Source organism: Alexandromys fortis, unplaced genomic scaffold (assembly GCF_014885135.2).
Source record: "Alexandromys fortis isolate MF-2015 unplaced genomic scaffold, M_Fortis_MF-2015_v1.1 scaffold_106, whole genome shotgun sequence".
Classification (NCBI taxonomy): domain Eukaryota; kingdom Metazoa; phylum Chordata; class Mammalia; order Rodentia; family Cricetidae; genus Alexandromys; species Alexandromys fortis.
This window is the reverse complement of record NW_026067980.1, coordinates 5,022,015-5,046,022: the sequence shown is the minus strand read 5'-3', so window position 1 is coordinate 5,046,022 and position 24,008 is coordinate 5,022,015. Positions and strand designations below refer to the sequence as shown.

The following is a 24,008-nucleotide window of genomic DNA, read 5'->3' as shown; positions in this document are numbered from 1 at the left end:
GGCGGCAGGGCTGCGTCCCCGGCACCCGGCCGCCCGCATGGCTAGCTTATGCCCAGAAATAATTACACGGAAACTGTATTCTTTCAAACACTGCCTGGCCCGGCTAGGTCCAGCTTCTTATTGGCTAGCTTTTACATATTGTTCTAACCCATTTCTAATATTCTGTGTAGCCCACGAGCTGGCTTACCAGGGAGGATCTTAACCTGCGTCTGTCTGGAGCGGGAGAATCATGGCGACTCCTCTTACTCAGCTTCTTTTTCCCAGAATTCTGTTCTGTTTACTTCGCCTACCTAATTTTCTGTCCTATGAGGGCCGAGGCAGTTTCTTTATTATTAAGAAATCACTCCCACATCACTCAATCAACAAGAGGCAGTAGTGCTACCCACCCCCCAGACTGGTCCTTCCACTTCAGTAAACCCAATTAGGAAAATCCTTCACAGGCATGTCAACAGGCCAACCTCGGCTAGACAGTTCCTCACTAAGAGTCCTTTCCTAGGTTAGTGTACAATATTTCAAGCTGCCAGTCAAACCTAATTGTCACATCTACTTTCCTGGTGAGTGCTATGATGTGAAGCCTTCTGAAGATAGAAGTCTCACTCCCAGTGCCATGGGTACCACTCACAGCCTCACTCATAGGACCACCGTGCTCATGCTCAACTGCTGCGTGAGTGACTTAGGTATTGCTTATGCCATTTTTGTTGTTGCCGAAAACAGCAAAATGCTAAGTGAAATATATGTTAATTAAAAGCATTCAAATGTATGAATTGTTAAGGAATCTCAAAAGCTGAAACAAAGCCTTAGTAGAACTTGAACTTTAGGTGGAGAACAGGTTGTTTATTTGGGTTGCCATTTATCAGATGGGTAGACTTGAATTTTGGTTTACACAATTGCAAGGACATTGGAGAAAGTCCTGGTGACTAGTTGGACTAATTCAGATGAGGCATGTCATCGGAATGTCACTACTAGCACCACATAAACCCGGGGTTCCAGTCGTCTACACTGTTAGTGGAAGGGGAACTCAAAATAACCCTCCTACTCTGTACACCTCTACATTTTCTAAGGGACCCCAGGAAAAATGGTCTGTTTTAAAATTTTGAGCCAAGAGAATAGTGCACAAGATTTTTTTTTTCTTACGAGACTTGGAGGGATCATGTGTGGCTACACTGTGTGAGCTGATTCTGAACTTTCAGCTAGGCAGTAAGCTTGAAGGGTCCTGGGTTGGGAGTGTTTCAGGTGCTGGCAGAAACAAATGGTCTAAATAATCACGTGACTGATGTCAGTCTCAAGTACATTTCCACAGTTTTCTTTCTTTTTTTTAAAAATCATACAATCTGTAAGAAAAACAATGGAAAAGGGATACAATAGAATCAGTAATTAAAAGCTTCCTATTTGGAAGTTATAAGGCATGACCTATGGCATTAGTGTGCTCTTCCCATTAAAGTCAACAAAGGAAATGGTCAAAATATGAAGATTGATCAATCAAGGGACTCTAAAACCTACTAAGCAGTTTTCATGATAACTAAATAAGATACTGAGGAACAACAGATTATAAGAGCAGAATTCGAAAAGCATAGTCAGTCGTTTAATCATTTAAGATTTGCCAATAGCAGAAGGAATATTTAATAAATCAGGAAACAACAGAAGAAATTAAATAAGAGAAATAGAAAGGAAAGGCTGTGTAAGACAATAGTTTATAATAAGGTCCCCTTTAGGCTGTATCAGAACTTCCATAGCACTATGGGAGAGGTATGTGTATTTGTGTGTGTGTGTGTGTGTATCTGTGTGTGTCTGTCTGTGTGTTTCTGTGTGTAGGGTTAATAGTGATTATAGACTATTGTCCTCCACTAACCCATCTCCATTAATCTGTGCATCACCATAAGGTTGTGGCCTACCAGCAAAGTTCCCATGGGCTCTGGTGGGGGCATCTTTCTCCTTCGGCAGCTACATGGCTTCTCATTGACTCTGCCTTCTTTCCTCCTCTATCTGCTTGGAATTCCTGCCTTGCACTATTCTGCTAAGCCACTGGCCAAAATAGCTTTTTTATTAACCAATGGCAATAAAACATATTCATAGCATACAGGGGAATCCCACATCATTTATGGGTTCCTGGAAGAATCCAGAGCTTTTGTACATTGCTAGTGGTGAGAAATTGTCACAGACTATAGAGTTTCATTAGCCCAGTGCAGTGGGAGGCAGAGGCAGGAGGGTCAGGAGTCCAGAGTTATTGAAACACAGTGGATTTGAGGGCAAGCAGAGCTGTGGGAGACACTGCCTTAAATAGCAACCAAAAAATGCATCCACCACTAAATTTCTTAAAATACTAAACTTGTTGTTACCTGGTGGCTTAACAGTTTCACTATTGGGGTACATTCAAGAAGTGAAGATTGCATCTACATAATCCTGTACATAAATGTTTTTAGTGCCATTATTTAGAATATTCAGAATGCCATCTAAGTTTCTGCTGCCTAATAAATAGATAAGTAAAATATACACTAGTAAAACAGCAGAATGTTACTATGTGATAAAAGTGAATGAAGTGCTGTCACAGTATAATTCTAGTAAACAGTGTACTGTGTGAAAGGAGCCAATCATTGGTCATGCTTTACCGCATTTACGTGAAGTGTACAGGGCATAACAATGCCCAGAGACAGGAAAGGAATCACTGGGCACATAGAGCTGAGGACAGGGGGTAGAAAACAGAGTGGTCTCTTCTGGGTTATTTTTATCTCTGAGATGCAGATGTTCTGAGGTTGCACAGCTGTAGTGATTGTGAGTTAGGCAAGGTGTGATTAGTAGGTAGGGAGAAGCCTTGTTGTGTGGTCAGTAAGTAGGAGACGCCTTTGCCTTAAAGGCTGTGGGCATGGAGCCATAGTCTGACTTCCCAATGAAGACAGCTGAGTGACAGGCACTATTCCCAGAGTCAAGACCTCTCTTTTTAAAAGTTACCCCCCCCCCGTGTGTGTGTGTGTGTGTGTGTGTGTTTCTGTGGAGGAAAGAGAACAACCTGCAGGGAATGGTTCTTTCCTACCGTTACCCCGGGATTGAACTAAAGTTGCCGTGCTTGGTAACAGGTCTCTACCATATAATAAATATCCTTAAACTAGAAATTATTTTAGCATTAAGTAATAATATTCAAGAAAAAGAATAAGAGTGAGGGTTTTTTGTTTATTTTCTCTTTCCTCCCTTCTTCCCTCCTTTCCTTTCTTCTACACACACACACCATACCACATACCACACCATGCCACACTCCCACACAAAGTTACATTAAAAATGAAAATGTGCAAACTAGCTAAATACTAGCTATAAAAGCTGCTATAGACTTTAAATAAAGAAAATGTTTCTAAAGTTAAAATAATTGACAGAAGTAAAGAAGCAATTGATTATTTTCTCATACGGTGGGTAGTTTTAACATATCTTCTAAGCAATAAACAAATTAAATAGACTTCTTAAAGTAAAACATGCTAAATATTTGAGCTTCCCAATTTCCTGAGTTATCTAATGCTGGGCATGATATTGGATAATGCATGTAAGAGTGGCTGAATATATTTGACTTTTCTTTTTAGTATAATATTTTGATGGATTGTTTGGCAATTTTGACAATTATTTTTGTCGTATTTCTTCCACATTCCTCTCCCTATCTGCTCAGATATACCATCCTCACAACTTCCTGGGTTTTTTTTTTTTTTTTTTTTTTTTTTTTTTTTTTTTTGTTTTTTTGATTTGTCCATATACTCATGGATATGAGGTCATGCATTGGAGCATGTTCAACCTACCAGAGGCCATATCCTTAAAGAAATTGATTCTTTCTCCCCCTCAAAGCCGTCAACTGTCAATAGCACCTCAGCTGGAGGCGGGGATTTATGAGCCCCTCTCTGATCCATGCTGAAATGTTAATGTCACAATCTTATACATGTCTTGGGTAGACAACCACAGCTGCTTTCAGGTCACGGGAGCAGTGGTCCTCTCGTGCAGAATGCTTTTTTTCACGTTGGTCCTCTGTGACCTCTAACTTTTGTAGTCTTCTCACACACCTACCTCAGATGGATCCTGAGCCTTTGGGGGAGTCCCAGTTGTGTCTGAGTACTCCATAGTACTTTGTACTTTGACCATCTGTAAGCATCTGTGCTAACCTTCACTCATTGCATAAAGGAAATTCCTGACAGGGTCTAAGAACTGCACTAATCTATGGGTATAGGGATATGGATTTAGAGTGCAGTTTGTTACCATTAACAAAATATTAACATATCTCAAAATGTTAACACTAGTTTTATCCTTGGGGTCTTTGAGCTCCTCAACCAGAGGTTCTTGGCAATAATTATAATACCAGGCATGTGCTTTCTCCTGTGGGATGGGCCTCAAATCCAATCAGCAGATCAGTTGGTCACCCCAATAGCATTCATGCCACTGTTTCACCCTTGGGCATATCTTGACACATTAATTATTATTATAGCTTATACCTCAGCTGTAAGTAAGACTGGGGATGACGTCTCCCTCTAAGCAGCCTGCACAGATCCTTCTGGACTACGAAAGCTATCTAACAGGGAGGAAGCTTTCTGGTCAATACTATCTTGATTTCTCCATGTTCTGTGATCAAAATGTGTGGTCTATTCAGTTGTTCAGCAATGATGAGCAGCTAAGGGCAGCAGCAATGGTCTACATTGTATGGTTGTCCCTAGTACACTCCTGACCATCTGGCAGTGGATTTCCCATTTGGCTTTTAGAAGCAGCATTTTCCCTTGTTTAGGTGAATCCAGTGAAACACACACACACACACACACACACACACACATTCACTATTCACGACTCAAAGGAAAATAATGCAGATTAAGAATAGGACTGAATAATGTCTGTATTGCAAATTGAATTAGTGACATTAAGCTAATGTGATATAGCAAAGAAATTAACAGTCACAATTGTGTCTTGGGTAAGAAATAATGGGTGCTGGGGAATTGGTTTAGTGAGTAAGAGCTCTCACTGTACAAGCATGAGGGCCTGAGTTTGGAACCTCAGAATTCACATGAAAACTGGGTATGATTACAGGCACCTGTAATCTCATGCTAGGAATAAAGGGGTAGTAGAAGGGGGATCACTGGAACTTGCTGGCCAGCTAGCCTAACTGGTGGTAGCAGGGAGAGAAATAAAAACAATAAACTCCAGGTTCAGTGAGAGTCCCATCTCAGGGATGCAGGTGGGGAGAGATAGAGATCGCATGACATCCTCCTCTGGCTTCCATGTGTATGTGCACACCTGTGACGTACATGTACACACACACACACACACACACACACACACACGGGGAAGGGAGGAGGAAATGGGGGGAAGTGCTGAAAATTAGAGAGGTAAATTTCTATTTTATGAATTTAGGAAAAGCAAGTAGAATATTCCCAGAGAAGGCACAAGGAAGGAAAAATTTAAAAATAAGAGCAAAAATTAATGAGCAGAAACCAAAAATGAACTTGTCTATCACTTCTGATACTGGGTCTCTGATTTGTTGCTTTAATTTGGCATACTTTTGATGAGATCAAGCGAGGAAACATCAAGATAAATGTTTGAGAACGCATAAACCTAGATACCATTGGTAGAAGAGATAAGTAAGTTTTATGAAATTTTCCTTCAAATTAATATGGAAATTTAATTGCAATGTAGAATTTTTAGCAGGGAAAATATATGTTTTTGCTCATGTTTTCTAATGAACATCAAAATAAAAAACAATCTTAACTTTACAGAAAAGATCTCCAAGCACATCAAAAGAAACTCTCATAGATAAGTGCACACCAAAACCCAAGTACCAACAGCACAGGAAGGAATACAACAGAGCACTCTTACCTCAAAACATAGATAAAAATCTTGAAAAAATATCTGCAAATGGAAGCAAGGGAAAAAAGATTATATGCTGTGACTAAGTGAAGTTTTCAAAAAACTACAAGGAGCAGATAATGTTGAAAGTCCATTGATGTTACTTATTACAACATATTAAAGGAAGAAAAACACAGGATGGAGGTAGAATGTTGGGTAATATAAGCATTCTTTAATGATTTAAAGAAATTCTTGAAATGATTATAATAAAAGAAAATTTTCTCAAACTGAAAAGTGCATCTTCAAAGATCTGGTTACTATATTTGTTAGTAAATAACATTATTTTTCTGTATGTGAAAGCCAAATGTCAAACTAAATGATGGAACATTGAAAAAGTTTCCCTTGAGACCTAGGACAAGACAGGCCCTTTTTCTGAATAACCTTTTCATGTGGCTTGTGTGGACTTCCACTGAGTGGAGTTTCTACAGGGTTGATGATTCTGCACCTTGTTAACTGGATTCCAGCAGGGGGCAGAGACTGCCAGTTGGGATTGCCACAAGGTGGCTGGACTCATACCATGCTGCTGGCATTGCATATGGAGACAGAGACTGTGAGTTGTCTCTAGGTTAGGGCAGGAAGAGCTACTGATACTTTGCAGCATTCAGACTCGTTGTTCAGCATGAGGTCAGGAGCGGGAAAACAGACCCAAGTTCTGGTTAAGAAGAATGGCAGTTGTGAAGAAGAGAGGAGGACCTGCTGGTCCAAGTCATCTGTGAGATTATCTACCACATTTGTATCAATTGTCACAAGTGTAGTGGGCTGGTGACATAAGATCCTGGAAAAGCTGTGGGATAATGGCATTTTTACAAGCTGCTTGTGGTCATGAAAATTAACATAACTGCTTTGGAAAACATTCTTTTTCTTATCTGGTAAAATTGGGTTAAGATGTTATGGTGGTTTGAATGAGAACGGTACTATAGCCTCACATATCTGAATGCTTTATCATCAGCAAGTGGTTTGCCCTGAGAATGATTATTGGAGAAAGTGTCACTGGGGTTGGGCTTTGAGGCTTTAAAAGCTCTAGCCATGCCCAGTGTCACTCCCTTCATACTGCCTGATGAGTTGGATGTAGAACTCTCAACTCCTTATCCAGTACCATATTTGCCTGTGTGTTGTCATGTTTCCCGCCATGATGATATTGAACTAAACCTTTGAAACTGTAAGCAACTCTCAATTATAAATACTTTCTTTTATAAGAGTTGCCTTGGTCATGGTGTCTCTTCATAGAAATAGAACAGTGACTAAGACAGAAGTTGGTATCAGGGATAGGGTATTGGGACAGCCCTAACTATACTGTTTTTTTAGAGCAATATGGAAGACTTTGGGACTTTGGGATAGAAAAACAATTGAGTGCTTTAAGCATATAGCATGAAAGACAATGTTAAGGGCAATTTGAACTATGGGGCCACAACTCAAGAAGTTTTATAGGGGAAGAGTTTTAATAAGTGGCCAAGAGACTGTTCTTGTGATATTTTAGGGAAGAATGTCGCTGCTTTCTGGCCTTGTCCAAAATCTTCCTGAGGCTAAATTGAAGAGTTTTTGGGCTAATGATGTTGGAAGAGGAAGTTTCAAGATAGCCTGGTATTGACTCTGTAGCATGGTTATTAGTGGCCACTCTGTATGTGGAAAGGAGCAAGCTGAGGAAGGAAAAATACAAAATGTTTAGTTTGGAAAGAAAAGGAGCACCAGGAAGTGTAATGGTGCTAAGTCCACTGCTTCAAGTAATAAAGAGGTTCAAAGGAGATCCATATGCTAAGTATAATAAAGTGAATGATTACCTCAGGACAAGACACTGCCTAGCTAAGGGAATTAAAGAAAATCTTCAGCAGTGAAGGGAACCATCAGCAACAGAAAGTTGATGCAGATGTAATTGAATGAGAGGTCCATGTTCCAGCCCCAACAAGCAGCAGAATCTGACACCTTTGGCCATGTGGTTCTGCCTTTAGAGTGAAGGATGTATGAAAGGGGTGTGGAATATTCCTGCTTAGCCAAGGAAAGCTGGTGAGGCCAGGCATGTGTCCATGGTGTCTCTGAATGGAGACTCAGAGAGGACATTGTCTGAGCTGTGAAGGTGAAAACCTGGATTGTATTGGAGACTCCAAGATGGTGGAGTTGCCAGAGTGTTGGAATACTTGCTGAAGGGAGCTGATAACAGGGAGTGGAACCAGCCCCAGAGAAAGAAGGGTGTTGCAGTCAACAAAGCTGTAAGGAGTTGGAGATCTGAAGAGCACTTTGACATTAGACATGGAGATTCAGGGTTGGGAGCTTGCCTGGATGGTTTTTGACTTGCTTTAGTTCAGTATTTCTTTGCTGTGCTCCTTTTCCTTCCTTTTGGAATGGTTATATACATTCATTGCCATTATATGTTGGAAGTGTGTGATATGCTTTTTGATTTTGATTTTACAGGGGGTTACAGTTAAAGAGATCGCTATGAGTCTCAGAAAGACTTGGAACTGACTTTTCAACTCTGTTGAGACTGTGATTCATTATGGGGACTTTTGAAGTTGGACTTGTTGGAAGACCTGTATCACTGGGGTTGGGCTTTGAGATTTCTAAAGCCTAAGCCAGGACCAGTTTCATTCTCTTTTGGCTGTCTGTACCTTCAAGTGTAGAGCTCTCAGTTCGTTATCCAGCTCTGTGTCTGACTGCATGTTGCCATGCCCCCTGCTGTGATGGTAATGGACCTCTGAAATTGTAAGCACTTGCTTACAGAATGCTTTCTTTTTAAGAACTACCGTGATGATGGTATCTCTTCACAGCAGTAGAACAGTGACTAAGATGGATGTACATGCTACATGGTCCAGCAACTTCACAACTGGATCGAAGCTTGAAAAGATGATGCCTATATCATCAGGTTTCATATATTTTCAGAGTATCAATGTTGTAAAGATTAAAAATCTAAAAACAAAAAGATTAAAAATTTAGAATAAATGCTATGTAAGTAGCAGAGATAAAAATAAGTTGAGGTGAACTCTTACAGTGGAATGCTCTTTTTAAGTAAAAAATGATTGAAATCTGTGTGCCTTGGTTTGTATGCACACATTTAATCTCTAGGACATAAATAGTTAAGTCATATGCAACACAAAGTTATAAAATATGAAAAATTAAATAATATATTCCGTATTGATGTAAAAGTTAGTGATAAAACTAAAAATGATCCCAAAATTCAGTGACAGTTCTAAAGAGGGCAAGAGGAAGATAGATGTGGGATGGTATTGATAAAATTAATTCTAATTATTATTATTTTTATTTTTGGTGATTTAAATGATGAGTGTTTTTGCATTGCTTTTTCTTATACCTCATATATATTTTAAGTTCCTTTGTCTTCTTTATGTTAAATAGAAATAAAATAAGAGCCTTAATGCCTTAAATTATTTTTCTTTTTAAGATGTCTTCAAATGGTACCCTTGAGCCATTGTCTCCACTGTGAACTTGTAGCTCAGGTTAAATAACTATTTTGCCTTCCCTTTCCCATGGTCTGCACACTAACAGTAGACTTCTGGCTTTCTGAGACAAGTAGGTTTTGGCAGGATGCTTTCATGATGTCACAGACCCAGGGTCTCAGTGAGGTGGAAGGCACCCACCTATTTTTTGTCTCAGTAGGGGCTCTTCCAGACCAGGGCCATTTCTATAAGCAGATTCATGGCATTTTCTGCTGTGTCTATATTTGCCGCCTATTGAAAACAGTGAGAAATGGATAGTTGTCAAGTGTAAACTGTTTGAAGAGAATTTTCTCAGATTTTGCAATTGTCTTGTTTTCCAGATTGACCAGCTGAAGCAGGAACTTTCCAAGAAGGAGTCAGAACTTCTTGCCTTACAAACAAAGCTTGAAACTCTTAGCAATCAAAATTCAGATTGCAAGCAACACATCGAAGTGCTTAAAGAGTCACTTACTGCCAAAGAACAGAGGGCTGCCATCCTTCAGACAGAGGTAAGGCAATGTCTAGGCTCTGAAGAGCAGGGACACATCACCATATACTATGTTTTTCCAGGGAGACATTCCGTAGAGAACTCCTTCCCAAAGCTACTGGGGCCATATGTATTTTGGGACTCGCAGAATTTCAGATGTTTTCAAACATGATTCCTGTTTGTGTAGCATAGCTTTGTGACATCCCCTTGCCCCCTCAATTGAGGCAATCCCCCAGACCAAACATGTGACTCTTTCTGCAGAGAAAACAGTCTCACACTGACGTGGGATAAATAAGGATGAAGACCGGATTCATTGTCTACTGTTGGTGTGTTTCATGTTATTTACCCAAGGAGTTGTTTCATATTTACAATTTTTCTATTCTCTTTTTCCATTGTTTAGAGCATTTTTGGATTTGAAAATTATGAGGAATTGTATATGGGATAATTAAATTTCATCCAAATCATAAAATGGTTAGACTAGCCCATGCCTTACTTGACATCATTTGTAAAGATGATTTCTTATTAATTAAATGAAGGAAGGTAGCATTGTATGTTTCTTAAAGGAAATATTGCTCTGTTATTTCTGTTTCATACATAGAGGAACAACAAAAGCATCCTCCACTCTTTCAAAAAGCTACCCCATGTGATATTAACCTTTCTTTTCTTTCTTCTTCAGGTTGGATTACACATTATCTTATAAGAAATGCAACCTATACACTAATTGTATAACTAAAACGGCTGTCAAAGTGACAGGCAATATAGTGGAGAAGTTAGTAACCAAAGCCGATTTGTGTGTTGAGGCAGTTGGAAGGCAACATAATTGGCACACATGTTCTCTGGGGTTCTTTGTAACCTGTCTTTGCACATATAGACTTTAAGGTAGTTAAGGAGGAGTTACATTTGTCTTAGGAGTTGGTTGGATTGTTGTGTAGATCTGTGCCCTCAGTCAAAGTTGCATGGGCATTTTCTTTTGTAACTCATGCATTAATGGTATAAATTGGAAGATGACTTTTATCTCATTTGCCAGGGTGTCAATATAGAGTGTCCGTCTAGAACTCTGCTATTCAGTACTGAGCCGTTAATCACACAAGGCTACTTAAATGCGTTAATTTAGCGAAATTTAAAGCGTAGCCCTTTAATCGCTGTAGCCACGGTTTACACATTTAGCAGTGTCATGTGACAGATGCCTACTCATTAGACATTTCTGCCCTCTAGCAGTTGTCAGTCTAGAACTGGATTACGGGATCCAAATCTGGCCTTTGCTTGATTTCATAAAATATTATTAGAACCCTGCTATTCTCTATGTCTGCTTTCTTGCTCTCCTGGCAGGGCTGTGCAGCTGTTACAGAGCTTGCGTGGCCCGCAGAGTTGAGAGTATTTCCTGTCTCATCTCCCATAGAAAGCAACTGCCAGCCCTCCCAGTGTGACCATTATGAAGCAGGTCATGCGAGCAGGCACTGGGGTGTCCAGTCAAGGCTCCTTCTTGCTTCATGTTGTGCACAGACCAGGTAGTTCGCTGACTCCTGTTCAGAGGCACAATGTTTGCTTCACAAAGCACCTCTGAAGATCTGTATTTCCTCTTAAGGCTATTGTCATTGTGTTACTGAGAGTTGGGTGAGAGGAAATGTGAGGACAAAGGCAGCCTGCTTGAACAAACAGGCTCCCAGGCCCCTAACAGTTCCTATCCAGAAGGTAAGAGTGAGAAAGAAACGCCAGTTCAGAAAGGCTTCTCCTTTCGCTGCCTGATACTGATGCCTGTGGTAATCTGCCTGCCCATCCTTCTGTTTTACTTCTTTCAAATTAACACAGTTTAAATTAGACCCATATATATTTCATGAAAAAGACAGAGGTGACATTATGTGGGCAGCTTCTATCCCATGTTCAATAATTAAATGGCCCAATGGAGAGAGGGTGCTTTGAAGTAGAAATGAAGTCACTCTTCCTGCAAGGACAATGAGATGGTCTTTCTGCACTCCTGCTTTGATGTTGGGAGTGTCACATTAATAAGTCTATCGGCTGAAACATCCAAGGAATTTACCTTTACCTTTTTTCTTCTATTAAGCGTACTGTGTATAGAAACAGAGGAACAAGTTACCTAATCATGTCTGTCTCTTGAAGAAAGCAATTTTGTTGAAATTAGCTATAATTGTTGAATCATGGGGAAGGGATCGCAGCAGGGTAGAATGCATTGAAGTTCTATCTCCTCTCTTGAGCTCAACAGGGAAGCCACAGTCTCCCTACCTCATAAGTGGTTGCTTCATGGGAGAGTGGTCGTTAGGTGAGATATGTTCCATTTCATTATGTCCTATGTTGAAAGACGTGAGTTAAACGCAGCTGAGGGATGTGGAGCTCATCCTCAGAAGAGGTGACATGGGACAGTTGGTTGCATCTTGATTGCTGACTCATTCCAAATCGCTTGCCAGACTCGAAGGAAATGGAAAGACTCTTCTTGGCTTCTCTGGAGTATCTGTGCTGCCAGCTGGCTTTTTAGCCAGATATCTGCAATGTGGTGTAAATGGTCACCACCACTGGGTATTCCTCTGGAGCACAATGACAGTTGAACTGGTATAATAGTTCCTGTCTGTCAGGAAGGTTCTGCAAGTAGGACCTTTGTGTTTGGGAGGTGGTGGGATGAAGGGTGGGGTGAGAGGTGGGAGGCAAGTTGTCTGGGTTTGTGGCTATGTGGCTTGGCTCTTTGGTTGGTTTGTTTTAACTTGTACAAATACCCAGGCGCTCTTTGACATGTGTGCAATAAATCAGTGGAATAATAATTATACATGTACAGAGATACACCACATGAGTCTTAACATAACATTTTACTTTTAAAAATAGCTTCAAAGGACCCCACAGCCACGTCTCATTTTGTATTTCCCTTAATGTTTCCTGCTCACCGTCTTACCCCATCCAACAAGGCATGCTCTGCTTAGCAGTTGGGGTGCCAATAAATTGACTTGTGTTCTTTCTTGGATTTTTTTTGTAATTATTAAGATATCCAGAAAGTAGGAAGGATAAAGTCCTAGTATTTATTTCGGTTGGAATTAAAGCACTTTTTAAAGTGAAGGAATATACTGTTTGGAAGTGGGTACATAGATGTGCATACATCTCCCTGTTAGCATGTGTATGTGTGGGGAAGATCTGAATACAGAGTTCAGCAAAGAGTTTTCCTTTCTTTTAGTAAAGTGTTCAACTGCAAGTTGAGTTTCTTATATTGCTGTTATTGTTATTAGTGTTGTTGCTGTTGGTTGCTAGGATACTTGAACAAGTTAAATTTTTTCTAATCTTTTCTATTTTAGCTTTGAGAATTTCATCTGAAACTTTAGCCTCTGTGATTATAGAGGACAGACTTTCACAGTTCAGTTCAGTTACCTTTTAATGTTTCTTTTTAAATTTTATTCTTCTTACCTATATTATATCCTGACCAGTTTCCCCTCCCTCCATTCTTACCGGTTACTCTCCCTCCCTCTCATCTCCCCAAGATCAACACCTCGTTTGTCCCAGCCCCCAGAAAAAAAGAGAAGACTTGCCATGGATATCCACTAAGCATGGCCTAATAAGATACAATGAGACTGGGTACAAACCTTCATCTCCTGGCTGGGCATGGCAACCCAGTAGGAAGAGAAGGATCCCAAGTATAGGCAAAAGAGTCAGAGACACCCCCACTCCCAATATAGATCGCCAGTCTATACAACTATAAGGTAAGTGTAGAGGACCTAGCTTAGACCCATGCAGGGTCTGTGTTTGTTGCTTCAGTCTCTGTGAGCCCCTAAGAGCCCTGCTTAATTGACTCTGTGGCCTGTATTCTCATGGTGTCTTTGACTGCCTCTGACTCCTACAGTTCTTCCTCCCCATCTTTTTTGTGGTTCCTCTGACTCTGCCTCATCTTTGGCTGTGGGTTTCTGCATCTGCTCCCGTCAGTTGCTCAATGACACCCCTCTGATGACATTTGGGCTAGGCACCAATCTATGAGTACAATCATTAAGAATCATTTCACTGACTTTTCTTTTTTTCCAGTCGTGTTTGGTTCTGTTCTGGGTTTCTAGGGAGTTCTGCCTCTGGTTCCTGGACATGCAGGAAGTGTCAGGGTTGGTCTCCCTCACATGGCAAAGGCCACAAGTTGGGCCATTTGTGGGTTGACCACTCCCATAAGTTCTGTGTCACCGTCACCCCAGCACGTCTTTCAGACTGGACAGTTTGTAGGTTGAAGGCTCTGTGGCTGTGCTGCTGCTTCTGTCCCGTTGCTAGAAGCCTCCCTGGGTTATAGACGATGGCAAGATCAAGCTGTGTGCCTCCAACAGAGAAATAAAAGCAGGTCCTGAGTGAGCATTGGCTCCATTCCCAAATTAAGACTTTATTTCTGCTTTCTTGTAGGGCAGCGTTTTCTCCTGCTCATCATGATTGCCAAACCTCTTGGCGTAGTCAAGCTTATGTGTACTTTCTAGAAGAAATGGGCTAGTGCTACACAATGTTCAAGTTTTTTTTTTTTTTTTTTTTTTTACTAATTTATGTTGCAGCTAGGTCATGGAGGTGGTCTATATGTCTAAGTCCTTCTCAGTGAACAAGGAATATAGGGGTTCTGTGCTCCAACAGGCAAGGGCAATGTAAGCTAGGTAGGGTGGCGAGTTCCATAGAAAAGGTCCGTAGGTTTTATTTTTATGATGTAATCAACACAGATGAGAACACTATACAGTCTGTAGACTCTCTCTCCAGAAAAAAATTCCTGTTGTCCAACATATACTTACATTCACGTGCAGTAATATGTATAGGTTCAGGTAGCTTATAGATTCCCCAAAGGTCTTCCAAGATTAGCAGCTTCTTTTCTGTGGACTCCATGTACATATTTATCGAAACAGATTTTGTGTCATATATGGTATGACTTGTTTACGTGTCATTGTGACATGGCAATGACACTATCTTTGTTGGGAATGGACTCTATTCAGCACACGGGTATATGATGGAGAAGTGGTTGACAATGCCTTAAGCTCCTAGCCATCTCACTGCCCTGGTTACTAGTAAGCCCGTAGGGACTCTGAGTTAGACTTCATCTTCTGTCTGCCGTCTAATAGCAGACAAGTGAAGGAAGAAAAGAATGGAAATAGATATATAAATAAGTAGCTCCTTAGGAGATTAAAATTTGCAAACTATTCAGAATGTCTATTTATGTGTACTATGGATGAAGCCAATGCTAGCGAAGTTACTCTGAGAAACCTGACCTGCTTGGCTCATGCCTTTGAGGAGAGGTATCAGGCACGTGGAGGTGCAGACTCTCCAGGCCTCCGTACAACAGGGCTTTCCTGCGCATGCCTGGAGATGCTTTAGACGGCTCTTGTGTTCCACTGAGCCTTTCCTTCAACTTCAACTTGCCATAGCGGTGAGTGTGTAACCGGAAGGTTCCTTATTGAGTGTCTGTGGTCTTCAAGGTGCTGGTCAGTAGGGAAGGCGTCATTTTAGGAGTTTTTGGTCTTGAGCTTTTCCATCTAGTCTGATTACCAAAATGTCTGGCCAGTGTTCTGTGGCTGCCAAAGTGAGTTCTAGAAACTAAAGATAAGTGTTTTCAATGTGACTTGAGTTAAACATGGATTACCACCTGTGAAATCACCACTGAAGTTGTTCTGGTTTAAGGTAAAGTCAGAGATCCAGAGAAGATGGTGAATGACTCTACTGGGTCCTGGGCATTGACCTGTTTTCACCATGAGCAATGAGGATCCTACTGGATGGAGGTCTCACACAGAGACCTGGCAGTTTTATAATAATGCCTTAATATTTGACTTAAGTTTACTAGGTGTGACAGTATCCTGGCTAAGAAGGAGGGGTATGAGTCCTCAAGGTAACATTATAGCCACAATAATAAGACTATTGTAAGATGTTAGTTAGTAATTTTTAGAAAGTTTACATTGTATAATATTTTATTTTTTAAAAAAATGTTTACGGTGTGTGTATGTGTGTGTGTGTATGTATGCTTGTTTGTTTTGTGTACTGAAAAGTAAAAGAATACAGGAAGTTAACTACCGTGCTCTCTCTGAGAGGTAGAGAGCAAGGTGTGCCTCAGGTTTTCTGTGATACACAGGTTGTATTTTTGTAATGGATTTTATTTTGTAAGTGAATTTGTAGCAGAAGTGTGCCGATCAATCCAGGGGGCTTATGGAAGGTACTGATAGAGGGAGGAGGGGTTTCCTTAGCCCATGGTAGCATCTCTCAATGTCTTAGTCACCAGTGACTCAGTGTGACAACTTGATCATGGAGCAGACTTGGGCTATAATTTCTGAAGATGAATCAGAAAACCACATTTCTAACAATGAATATGTTAAACCGGTACGTGAGCAGTGCCCGTATTCCTTAGGCTATCTGTGCTGAGACAGACTCTGCCACACTGTCTGGTGACAAGAAGGTTGCTGTGACAGGGAGTCAGGAACATTGCATGGCCTATAATTCTCCACTACTGAGTCTTTAAGACCCATAGTTGTCTTTTTTGTTCTATATAAATTTGTCATAATATATATTTGATTTTCTGTGGGATTTCTAGGGAGGACTTCTGATTCCCTTTTCACTTCCTGTCCTGGTTGCTGGGAAGTGACTTTCTGACCACTTCAGACAAGATGCTACTGTCTCTCTTATGTTTTTTTCAGATAGACTTTTGCTAATTTCCCTGTTTAATTTTCAAATGCAGGTGCTTTTTAAACAGTTATTAGCACACATGCCAAGCCAGATTTGCAGGCTCTGGTACCCTTTGCCCTCATGAGGACAGTGTTCCCCTTTTAAGCTTTGTAAGTAATGTCTTTAAAACTAATAAATTAAGGGACTTGTTGAAAACACACACACACACACACAGTCCTCTTGTCATTTATATTTTTCCAGCTCAGTCCCCTTATTGGCCCACATTTTTAAATGTTTTTATTTGGCGGGGAAAGGCATCGTTTGAAAGTTTTATTGATAACACTTTTAACTGCAAGAAAACGACGTAAACATGCAGAGCAGTAACTATCGTGGTGGCCACAGGTGGGAGGTCTGCAGAATGCTTTATTGCCAATAGGAAAAGAAACGCTGGGAACCACAGTCATTACAGGGGTCACCACTTCTGCCTCATGCATCGCATTCCCATTTTGAGAACATGGATGATGGCAGCTCCAAACACCACACTTTCCTTCCCCTAATGTCTACAGGCTTTGGTTCTCTCTTTAGTAATGATATAGAAAGTTTGGGGTCACATAAAAATGAGTCCGGGTCAGGCTTTGGAGACCCAGAGTAGGCAAAGTGCCCTTGTAGCTAGCCAGGGAAGGAACTGGCTAAAGGGGTTCTTATTTTTTATAGATTTTAACTCTCCTGCTGAATTAGGCAGGCAGCCTCTCGCTTTCCTCGGGTACCCACAGGAAAGACAAAGGAACCAAGGTGAAATGCCAGGGCCGGCGTGAGCTCTAGTGAGAACTTCCGGTGACAGCTGCCTGGCACTTTGAGGATCTTCAGACGTAGGCCTAGATAGCTGCTGCCATCATTTCCTTCCACAGGTCAGGAGTCTACTGCAGTCGTTGCTCGAGTTCTCGGAAAATGCCTTATTTAACACCTTGTTAGGATGAAATTGCTTCTGACTTTACAAACACAGGTGTCCAGTTTGGATCCTAATGAACTGTGAAATAGGTAGATGTCTAAAAGGAAATTCTATAAATTGTGAACAGGGCTCTGTCAGCACACTAAATGGATTAGGAAAATTCATTGTCCGCCCTGTAACTGAACACCAGTGTGATGCATGCCCCCGAATTAGTCCTGAAAAGCCAATAAAACAGAGGAAGAAAGTCGAGCCTCAGAGATGTTGATTGTGGGGGTTCCCCACCACAAATGAATCTGGTCCAGGAGGCCTTGGAAATCAGAATGGCTATTCAGAAAGGCCAAGAAGGAGTACATAAAAGCAGACAACACAGAATTTATGGAGCAAAACCACAAACACCTTATTTTCCATTGTACTAAAATAGTGCTATTTTACACTACTCTTTTTGTATGTAATTCTGCTTTCAATTTTATATTGTTACTGCAACTCAAATCTCATTTATAAGTGTTCCAACAAAAATCCCCTTTTAATCAAAAACTTTCCAAGCCCTGGCTATTGTAGGCATTTTTTGAGCAACCTATTTTCCTACTGGAACAAAAGAATTTGGCCTCCCCTTTTGAGCCTGTGGGGATGTTATCTGACCCGGGTGGCCAAACATATAATTAAGATAATTGAATCATTTTAATTTCTGTATTAAACCCTTTCATCATCAACGGTCATTGTTTTGGGGTAGAGAGATAGTGAATCAGAGTTCTTTTATTTTCTTTGAGAGGAAATAGGTGGGTCATTGGTCCTTCTGCTGGTGAGACGTCTACTTGGTAAAGTCCTTGCCTGGAACAACTGGAGAATGGCGGTGACGGCATCCCGTTCACCAGTCATCTACGAGAGCGCCCATGTCTGTGTGTTAGTGCTATCTGGGGGTAGTCTGTGCTTCGGCCATGTCTCTGGGGAGCTGCCCCTTGCCATCTAAAGGGTGTGACAGCGTCGTGGGGGAATTCCAACAGAACTGTCAGCCTTACGTGCTTTCCTTTTTAGAAACGAATGCTACAGAAAACAGGATTTGACATATATGTTCATTTGCCTCTCCCATCTGTGAGTCTGCCGTTGGAAAGCTGTTTAGGATATGACTCTGCTCTCTGACATGTCCACTTCCCCTGTGCCTTGAGGAAGGACCCACGTGCTTCAGTTAGATTTTTTCTGTGTATTTTTATAGCAGCCCTAAAGGCCCAGTTAGATCACAAGGCAGGGCCTCTGCAAGAAGAAGCCCCTTCTTTTTAGATGTACTTTTTTTTTTCAAGTACATGAATTTATTTTGCACAGATATTTTCTTCTCTTAGTTTTTTAAGGCGACATGGTCAAGGTAATAAGTTGTACAGACACGAACCCTCGGAAATTAGTTTTATTTAACAAAATATATTGAACTCTATAAAATTTTGGGCATTTAACTTAATCTTTAAATTGTATTTGTTATTATTCGTGTGTATGTGTGTCGGGGAGAGAACATGGATGCATGAGCCATGGTGTTCTTTGTGGGGGTCAGAGGTCAGCTCTCAGGAGTTTCTGCGTTCCTTCCACTGTGAGCTCCTGCGATTTAACTCAAGTCAGGCTTCTGTGATGAGCTTTACCTGATATTTTCAGATATAGATGATTTCTCAAGTCTTTCTAATCAGATAGGATTTTTCCCTCAATATTCCCTGGTAGTTGTTTATTTGAAGTCGAACAGACTGTAACTTGGAGTTGCAGCACCTTCTGATCGTGACAGGAGAGGGTCCAACTCCTCATTTGCTGGGAGTGACTCCTTGGCTAGTAATCTTTCCGTGCACCAACAGCAATGGGCGAGCACCTTTGCAGCCCTTCAGAGAGCGTCTCAAGGAAGGAAAGGTCAGGAGGGCGGGGAGAACCCAGCTGTTTCTGAGGGTATTGGTGAGGCTGAATCTGCCCTTCGGCCCCAGTGTCGTCCACAGGCAGGAAGAACATTTGATATTAACTCACTATATCAGTTTCAAGTCTTTGGAAAACCTTTAGCCACATTTGTATTTCCTACTCTGTGTGTGTGTGTGTGTGTGCATGCGCGTATGTGCCTACACACATTTCTGAGAAATGTGCTTTCTAAAGCATTCTGATACAGAAATTGTCATAGAATCATTTTGGTAACCTCTCTGGATCTCTTGTGAGTTATTTCTAAGGTACCTAGTGTGTGTTAGGCATGGTGCTAAGGCAGGAAGATTATGAGAGTCAGAACACCTGGAAGTCTGCTGTGAAACAGTTTTGTTTAGAAATGCTTTTACAAACAAGACCTGAGCAATGACTATATTAATGTCAACATGGAAGGGATAAAATTTTGCAGGGTTCCACACCTAGACAAAGAACTACAGGCAATGAATGACTCTGGGAGAAGAAGAATTAACCTCGCAATAAGGGTCGAGGCCCCTTATTGGTTGTCCAGTGCAGTGCAGAGGGTCAGTCTTGAAATCATAAGCCCACAAACAGCAAATTGGATTCACTGAGTTCTATTTACATATATTTGTACATATCTATGTATGAAACAATAATAATTAAATAAAAAGAGACTATGAACTTGAGAGTTGGGTGGGCATGGGCCAGTTTTTAGGGAAGGTAACTAAGAAGGGTTGGAGGGAGGAAAGGGAGGAGAAAATGATGTTATTCTATTTCAATCAAAACATAAAAATACTTGAAGAGCTAATAATACACTATTATTATCTTCTATCTCAGAAGTAGCTGGTCTTAGACAGTGTTTTTATGTTAGTACCAGGAGAAGATGTGAGTTAACCCCTATGGAGAACAGACAAAATATCCTTAACTATCAATCATTCTATTTATTATCTGTGTATCTGTCTGTCATATGTGTGCAAGCACATGTATGTACTTGTATGAAGAGGTGAAAAGTCAATGGTAAGTGTCTTCCTCTTTTCTCTGCCTTTGAGACAAGGTCTCTCACAGAAACTTGAATTTGCCAATTTTCCTAGACTGACCAGGCAATCCCAGGATCCTCCTGTTGCCACCTCCCCGCTTTGGGATTACAGAGTCCTAATGCTGTACCCTGATATTTTCTGTGGGTGCAGGAGATTGAAGTCCTCATAACTGCACAGCAAACACTTACTGGGTCATCTCCTTAGCTTCCTGCAAATCATCCTATATGAATGATGTCTAAAATTGTCACATTTGGTGATAGTTCTTTTGCATATGAAAGTTATTGAACATAAATATCAACTTAGAAAATTTTGTGATAGACAAAGCATTCATATTTCTTAAGAATGGAAGTTTTGAAAATACATAACCAAAGACCCAAGAACCCTATATAATAGGTCTGATCTGCAGTCAGCATACAGAGAAATGAATGTAAATGTACCCAGTGTTTTAAGTGTAATCTGATAAGATAAATGCATAGGAAGACTACACTGAAGAGTAATTTTTGACTTGACCGGCAAAAGTCCAAAAGTTTAAAGTGTTTTCTGTTGGTCATGCCATCGGGAAAACTAACTCTCTAATAATGATGCTCTTTAAGCAGAATGGTTATTCCCTTGGGCAAGTTTGGCAACAGTTACCAAATTTTCCATCTTTGCCTTGGAATCTCAGTTCTAGAAATAGATCTCAAAGGTACACTGACAAAATATATGCAAATGCCTAACATTCATGAATAATACCCACAAACACTAGAAATAATCAGAACATCTTCCAGGATTGGACCAATTCAATAAATTGTGGTGATCTATAGTTGGAATCCTGTAGATCTATGTAAAATACAAATGTGGTCTTGGTATACTGATAAGAGGTGGTCTGTAGACTACACTCTCAAGTGAGAGAGGAGCAGGTGATTAAGAGAGCAGGGCTCACCTATTTATGTGTGGGATGGAAGGGCTCTAACCATATCTGTATGTTTGCGAGCAAATCTGAAAATCAGTCAATAAATACGGAGGGCTTAGGATGGAGTTTACAGGGACAGAACCTAGATGTTTTGTTTGGTTGTTTTGTTTTGTTTTTTTAAGACAGGACTTTTTGTGTTACAGCCCCAGCTGTCCTGGAACTAGCTCTTGTAGACCAGGCTGGCCATGAACTCACAAAGATCTGCCTGTCTCTGCTTCCCGAGTGCTGGGATTAAAGGCATATGCCACCACCGCCCATCGAACCCAGATGTTTTCAATGAACGTTATGTTATAGATTTGCTTTTGAACTGTGAGAATAGTCTATATATTTTCAAAGCCAAATTAAATCCTGAAACATAATCCTTAAATAATTAGAAAGAAAATGAAGTTTTCTCCAGGTGACGTTTGGACAGTGAGGATGAGCACGGAGGCAGTCCATTGCAGGTACTTTTAGAACCTGTGTGTCTATTTCTAGTGAGGTTTCTTGAGGACAAACAGAAATATAATAGCCCCTTAAGGTTCCTTGGCAATACATTATTTGTTGTAATGTGGATATTATTGTCTAAGCTTGTTATTTGAAGAACCGGATTAAGGGAATATTTCTTGTTGTCACTGAGAATTTGATTTTCAGTATAGGATGGAGGGAGTGCACAGGTTACTCCAATCAGTACCATGGCTCATATGGAACTGAAACATATGTGTGAACTTGGGGAATGTTTTATCCTTAAAAATAAGCACATGCACGTTTCTTAAATGGCATATAGGAAGGTAGATGCTAACTATAAATGGATGTATGCTAATGTATATTCTAGCCATTCCTCTAGAAAGTCCTAGAACTCGGGACAATCCAGCGATAGTCACCACTGCTGCTGCCACATTTCACTATTTCCCTAATTAAGGCTGCTGTAGAAGTGGGCAGATCCTCCTCTGGGACAGGAACAGCTTATCATATAGGGTGGGGGTGGGGTTGTCAGTTCCTGACCGAACACTGGGAAAGAATGAAGACAGATAAAAAGCTGCAACTGTGGTATATGCCTGTAACCCCAGTATTCCAGAAGTGGAGGAAGGGGACCATGCGTCTGAGGCCAGCCTGGGCTATATAATGAGACACTGTCTTACACATATAAGCTAATGAAGCAGTCTTTCTGGAAAAATAAGTTTGAATCTTACGGTAAGTAGTAAAGCCTAGGAGGAACTTGGCAAAGAAAACCTTCAGCTAGGCATAGTGAATAAGCTCCCCATGTGGAAAACTCCCGATCGTATAAATTAGATGATATATTTGCAAATAAAGAGAGGTAGGGAAGAAGCCCATAGATTAAAAGCACTCAACAATAGATCACACAAAATAATGTTCAGGCCTTATTATGATCCTATTAAGTAATGAAACAGCAAAACTCTGTGCCAACTGGAGAAATTTAAAGGTAAAATAGTTAATATGTAAAGGAATAATTGGTAAATTTTCTTAGGACATGATAATGGTTTAATTTTGATAAGAAATCTTTGTCTTATAGATAGAGATTTGGAAATGTTTGTACATAAAATAAAGTAGCCTTTGCGACCTGGTTTAAAATAATTATGGAAGTTGAGAAAGAAAATGCCAGTCCAGAGGAAGTAAGCCCTGCTATGTATATTCTTTCTCTACAAGGCGAGTTTCAAAGGAATATCATGCTCCAGAAGAGGTACAGCGCAGCTAAGGTCAGGGCCGCAGTGTCTTAACGTGACAGGAAGTAGATCAGTAGACATGGCAGAAAAGGATGTTTCTTAGCGTGGATAAGATCTGAGGGAAAGCAAAAGTGATTTGGTTGTACTTCTGTTCAGTCAAGGGGCTTGTGTTCTTGTCCAAGTGGAATCCCATTTTCCTCTTGTTTTTGGACTTCCCAGCTTTGTTGTTCTATGTATTTTTAGATCTGTTACTCCCAATGGGGAGTGGTCACTTTCATCGCTGTCTTTACAGTGGTCACCACTAGTCCTTCACATTGCTCTCTAACTTGATGCTTTTGTTTTTTATCTTGTGTTCCTCCTTCTTCTACATCTAGCTGTGTTCATCTGGCTTTGTGTTTAGCTATTATTAGGTATCCTTAAGTACAGGCTCATATTAAAGACTGTACAAAGTTTGGGAATTTTTTCAGTGTCCTGGAAGGTATTACACGTACCCAGTCCCTAAATGTAGGGTCTGGTGAGATGGTTCAATGGGTAAAGGCTCCTGCTGCCAACTCCAGTGCCTTGAGTTCAATCCCTAGGACCGATGTGGTAGAGGAGCAAACCTCCTTCTGCAAGTTATCCTCTGACTCTCTCTGTCTGTGTCTCTCACTAAATAAAAATGTTAAAAAATAAATAAGTGTTGGTGGCAGTGTCACGACTCTGCTAGAATGCTGGTCCTCTACATTTTCACACGAAGCCTTGGTCCTACTCACTGCGCTGATTGCATCATCTCCAGGACGGAATTTATAATTCACGTTAGGAATATTTCTATGGTTCATAGTTTTTATTTTTCCTGGCACAGTGGTGCTTTCTACTGATGGCTAACTTGATTAAAGTGCTTGTCACTGGAAAAATCCGTAGGATGAAGTCACTAATGGATTTAACACAATTGAACACATTTTGTCCAGCAGGAAGTGTCATATATCATCAAGACTCAAATGATAGTATCATATCACATTTATTAAACACTTACAGGTGCCAAAGCCCATTTGTAATGTCAAATAATCCGTAAATCTATCCCTAGACATTTGTAGTACTTGACACTGGTGGGTTTTCTCATTTTATACAGCTTTATATATACGAAGTGGCCATAGTTAGAGTGGATATAAAAGTTATCTGCT

At 40.6% G+C, this 24,008-nt stretch overlaps 1 protein-coding gene across 4 annotated transcripts in view; it reads left to right on the top strand.

Moving 5' to 3' along the window:
• Erc2 (ELKS/RAB6-interacting/CAST family member 2) overlaps nt 1-24,008 on the top strand; it is an 875,988-nt gene that overhangs the window by 286,430 nt on the left and 565,550 nt on the right. For all 4 annotated transcript variants that reach the window (XM_050158253.1, XM_050158252.1, XM_050158254.1 and 1 more), the window contains exon 6: nt 9,620-9,787. In XM_050158253.1, coding sequence (XP_050014210.1) covers nt 9,620-9,787 — 168 coding nt within the window. The remainder of the gene's footprint in view (nt 1-9,619; nt 9,788-24,008) is intronic.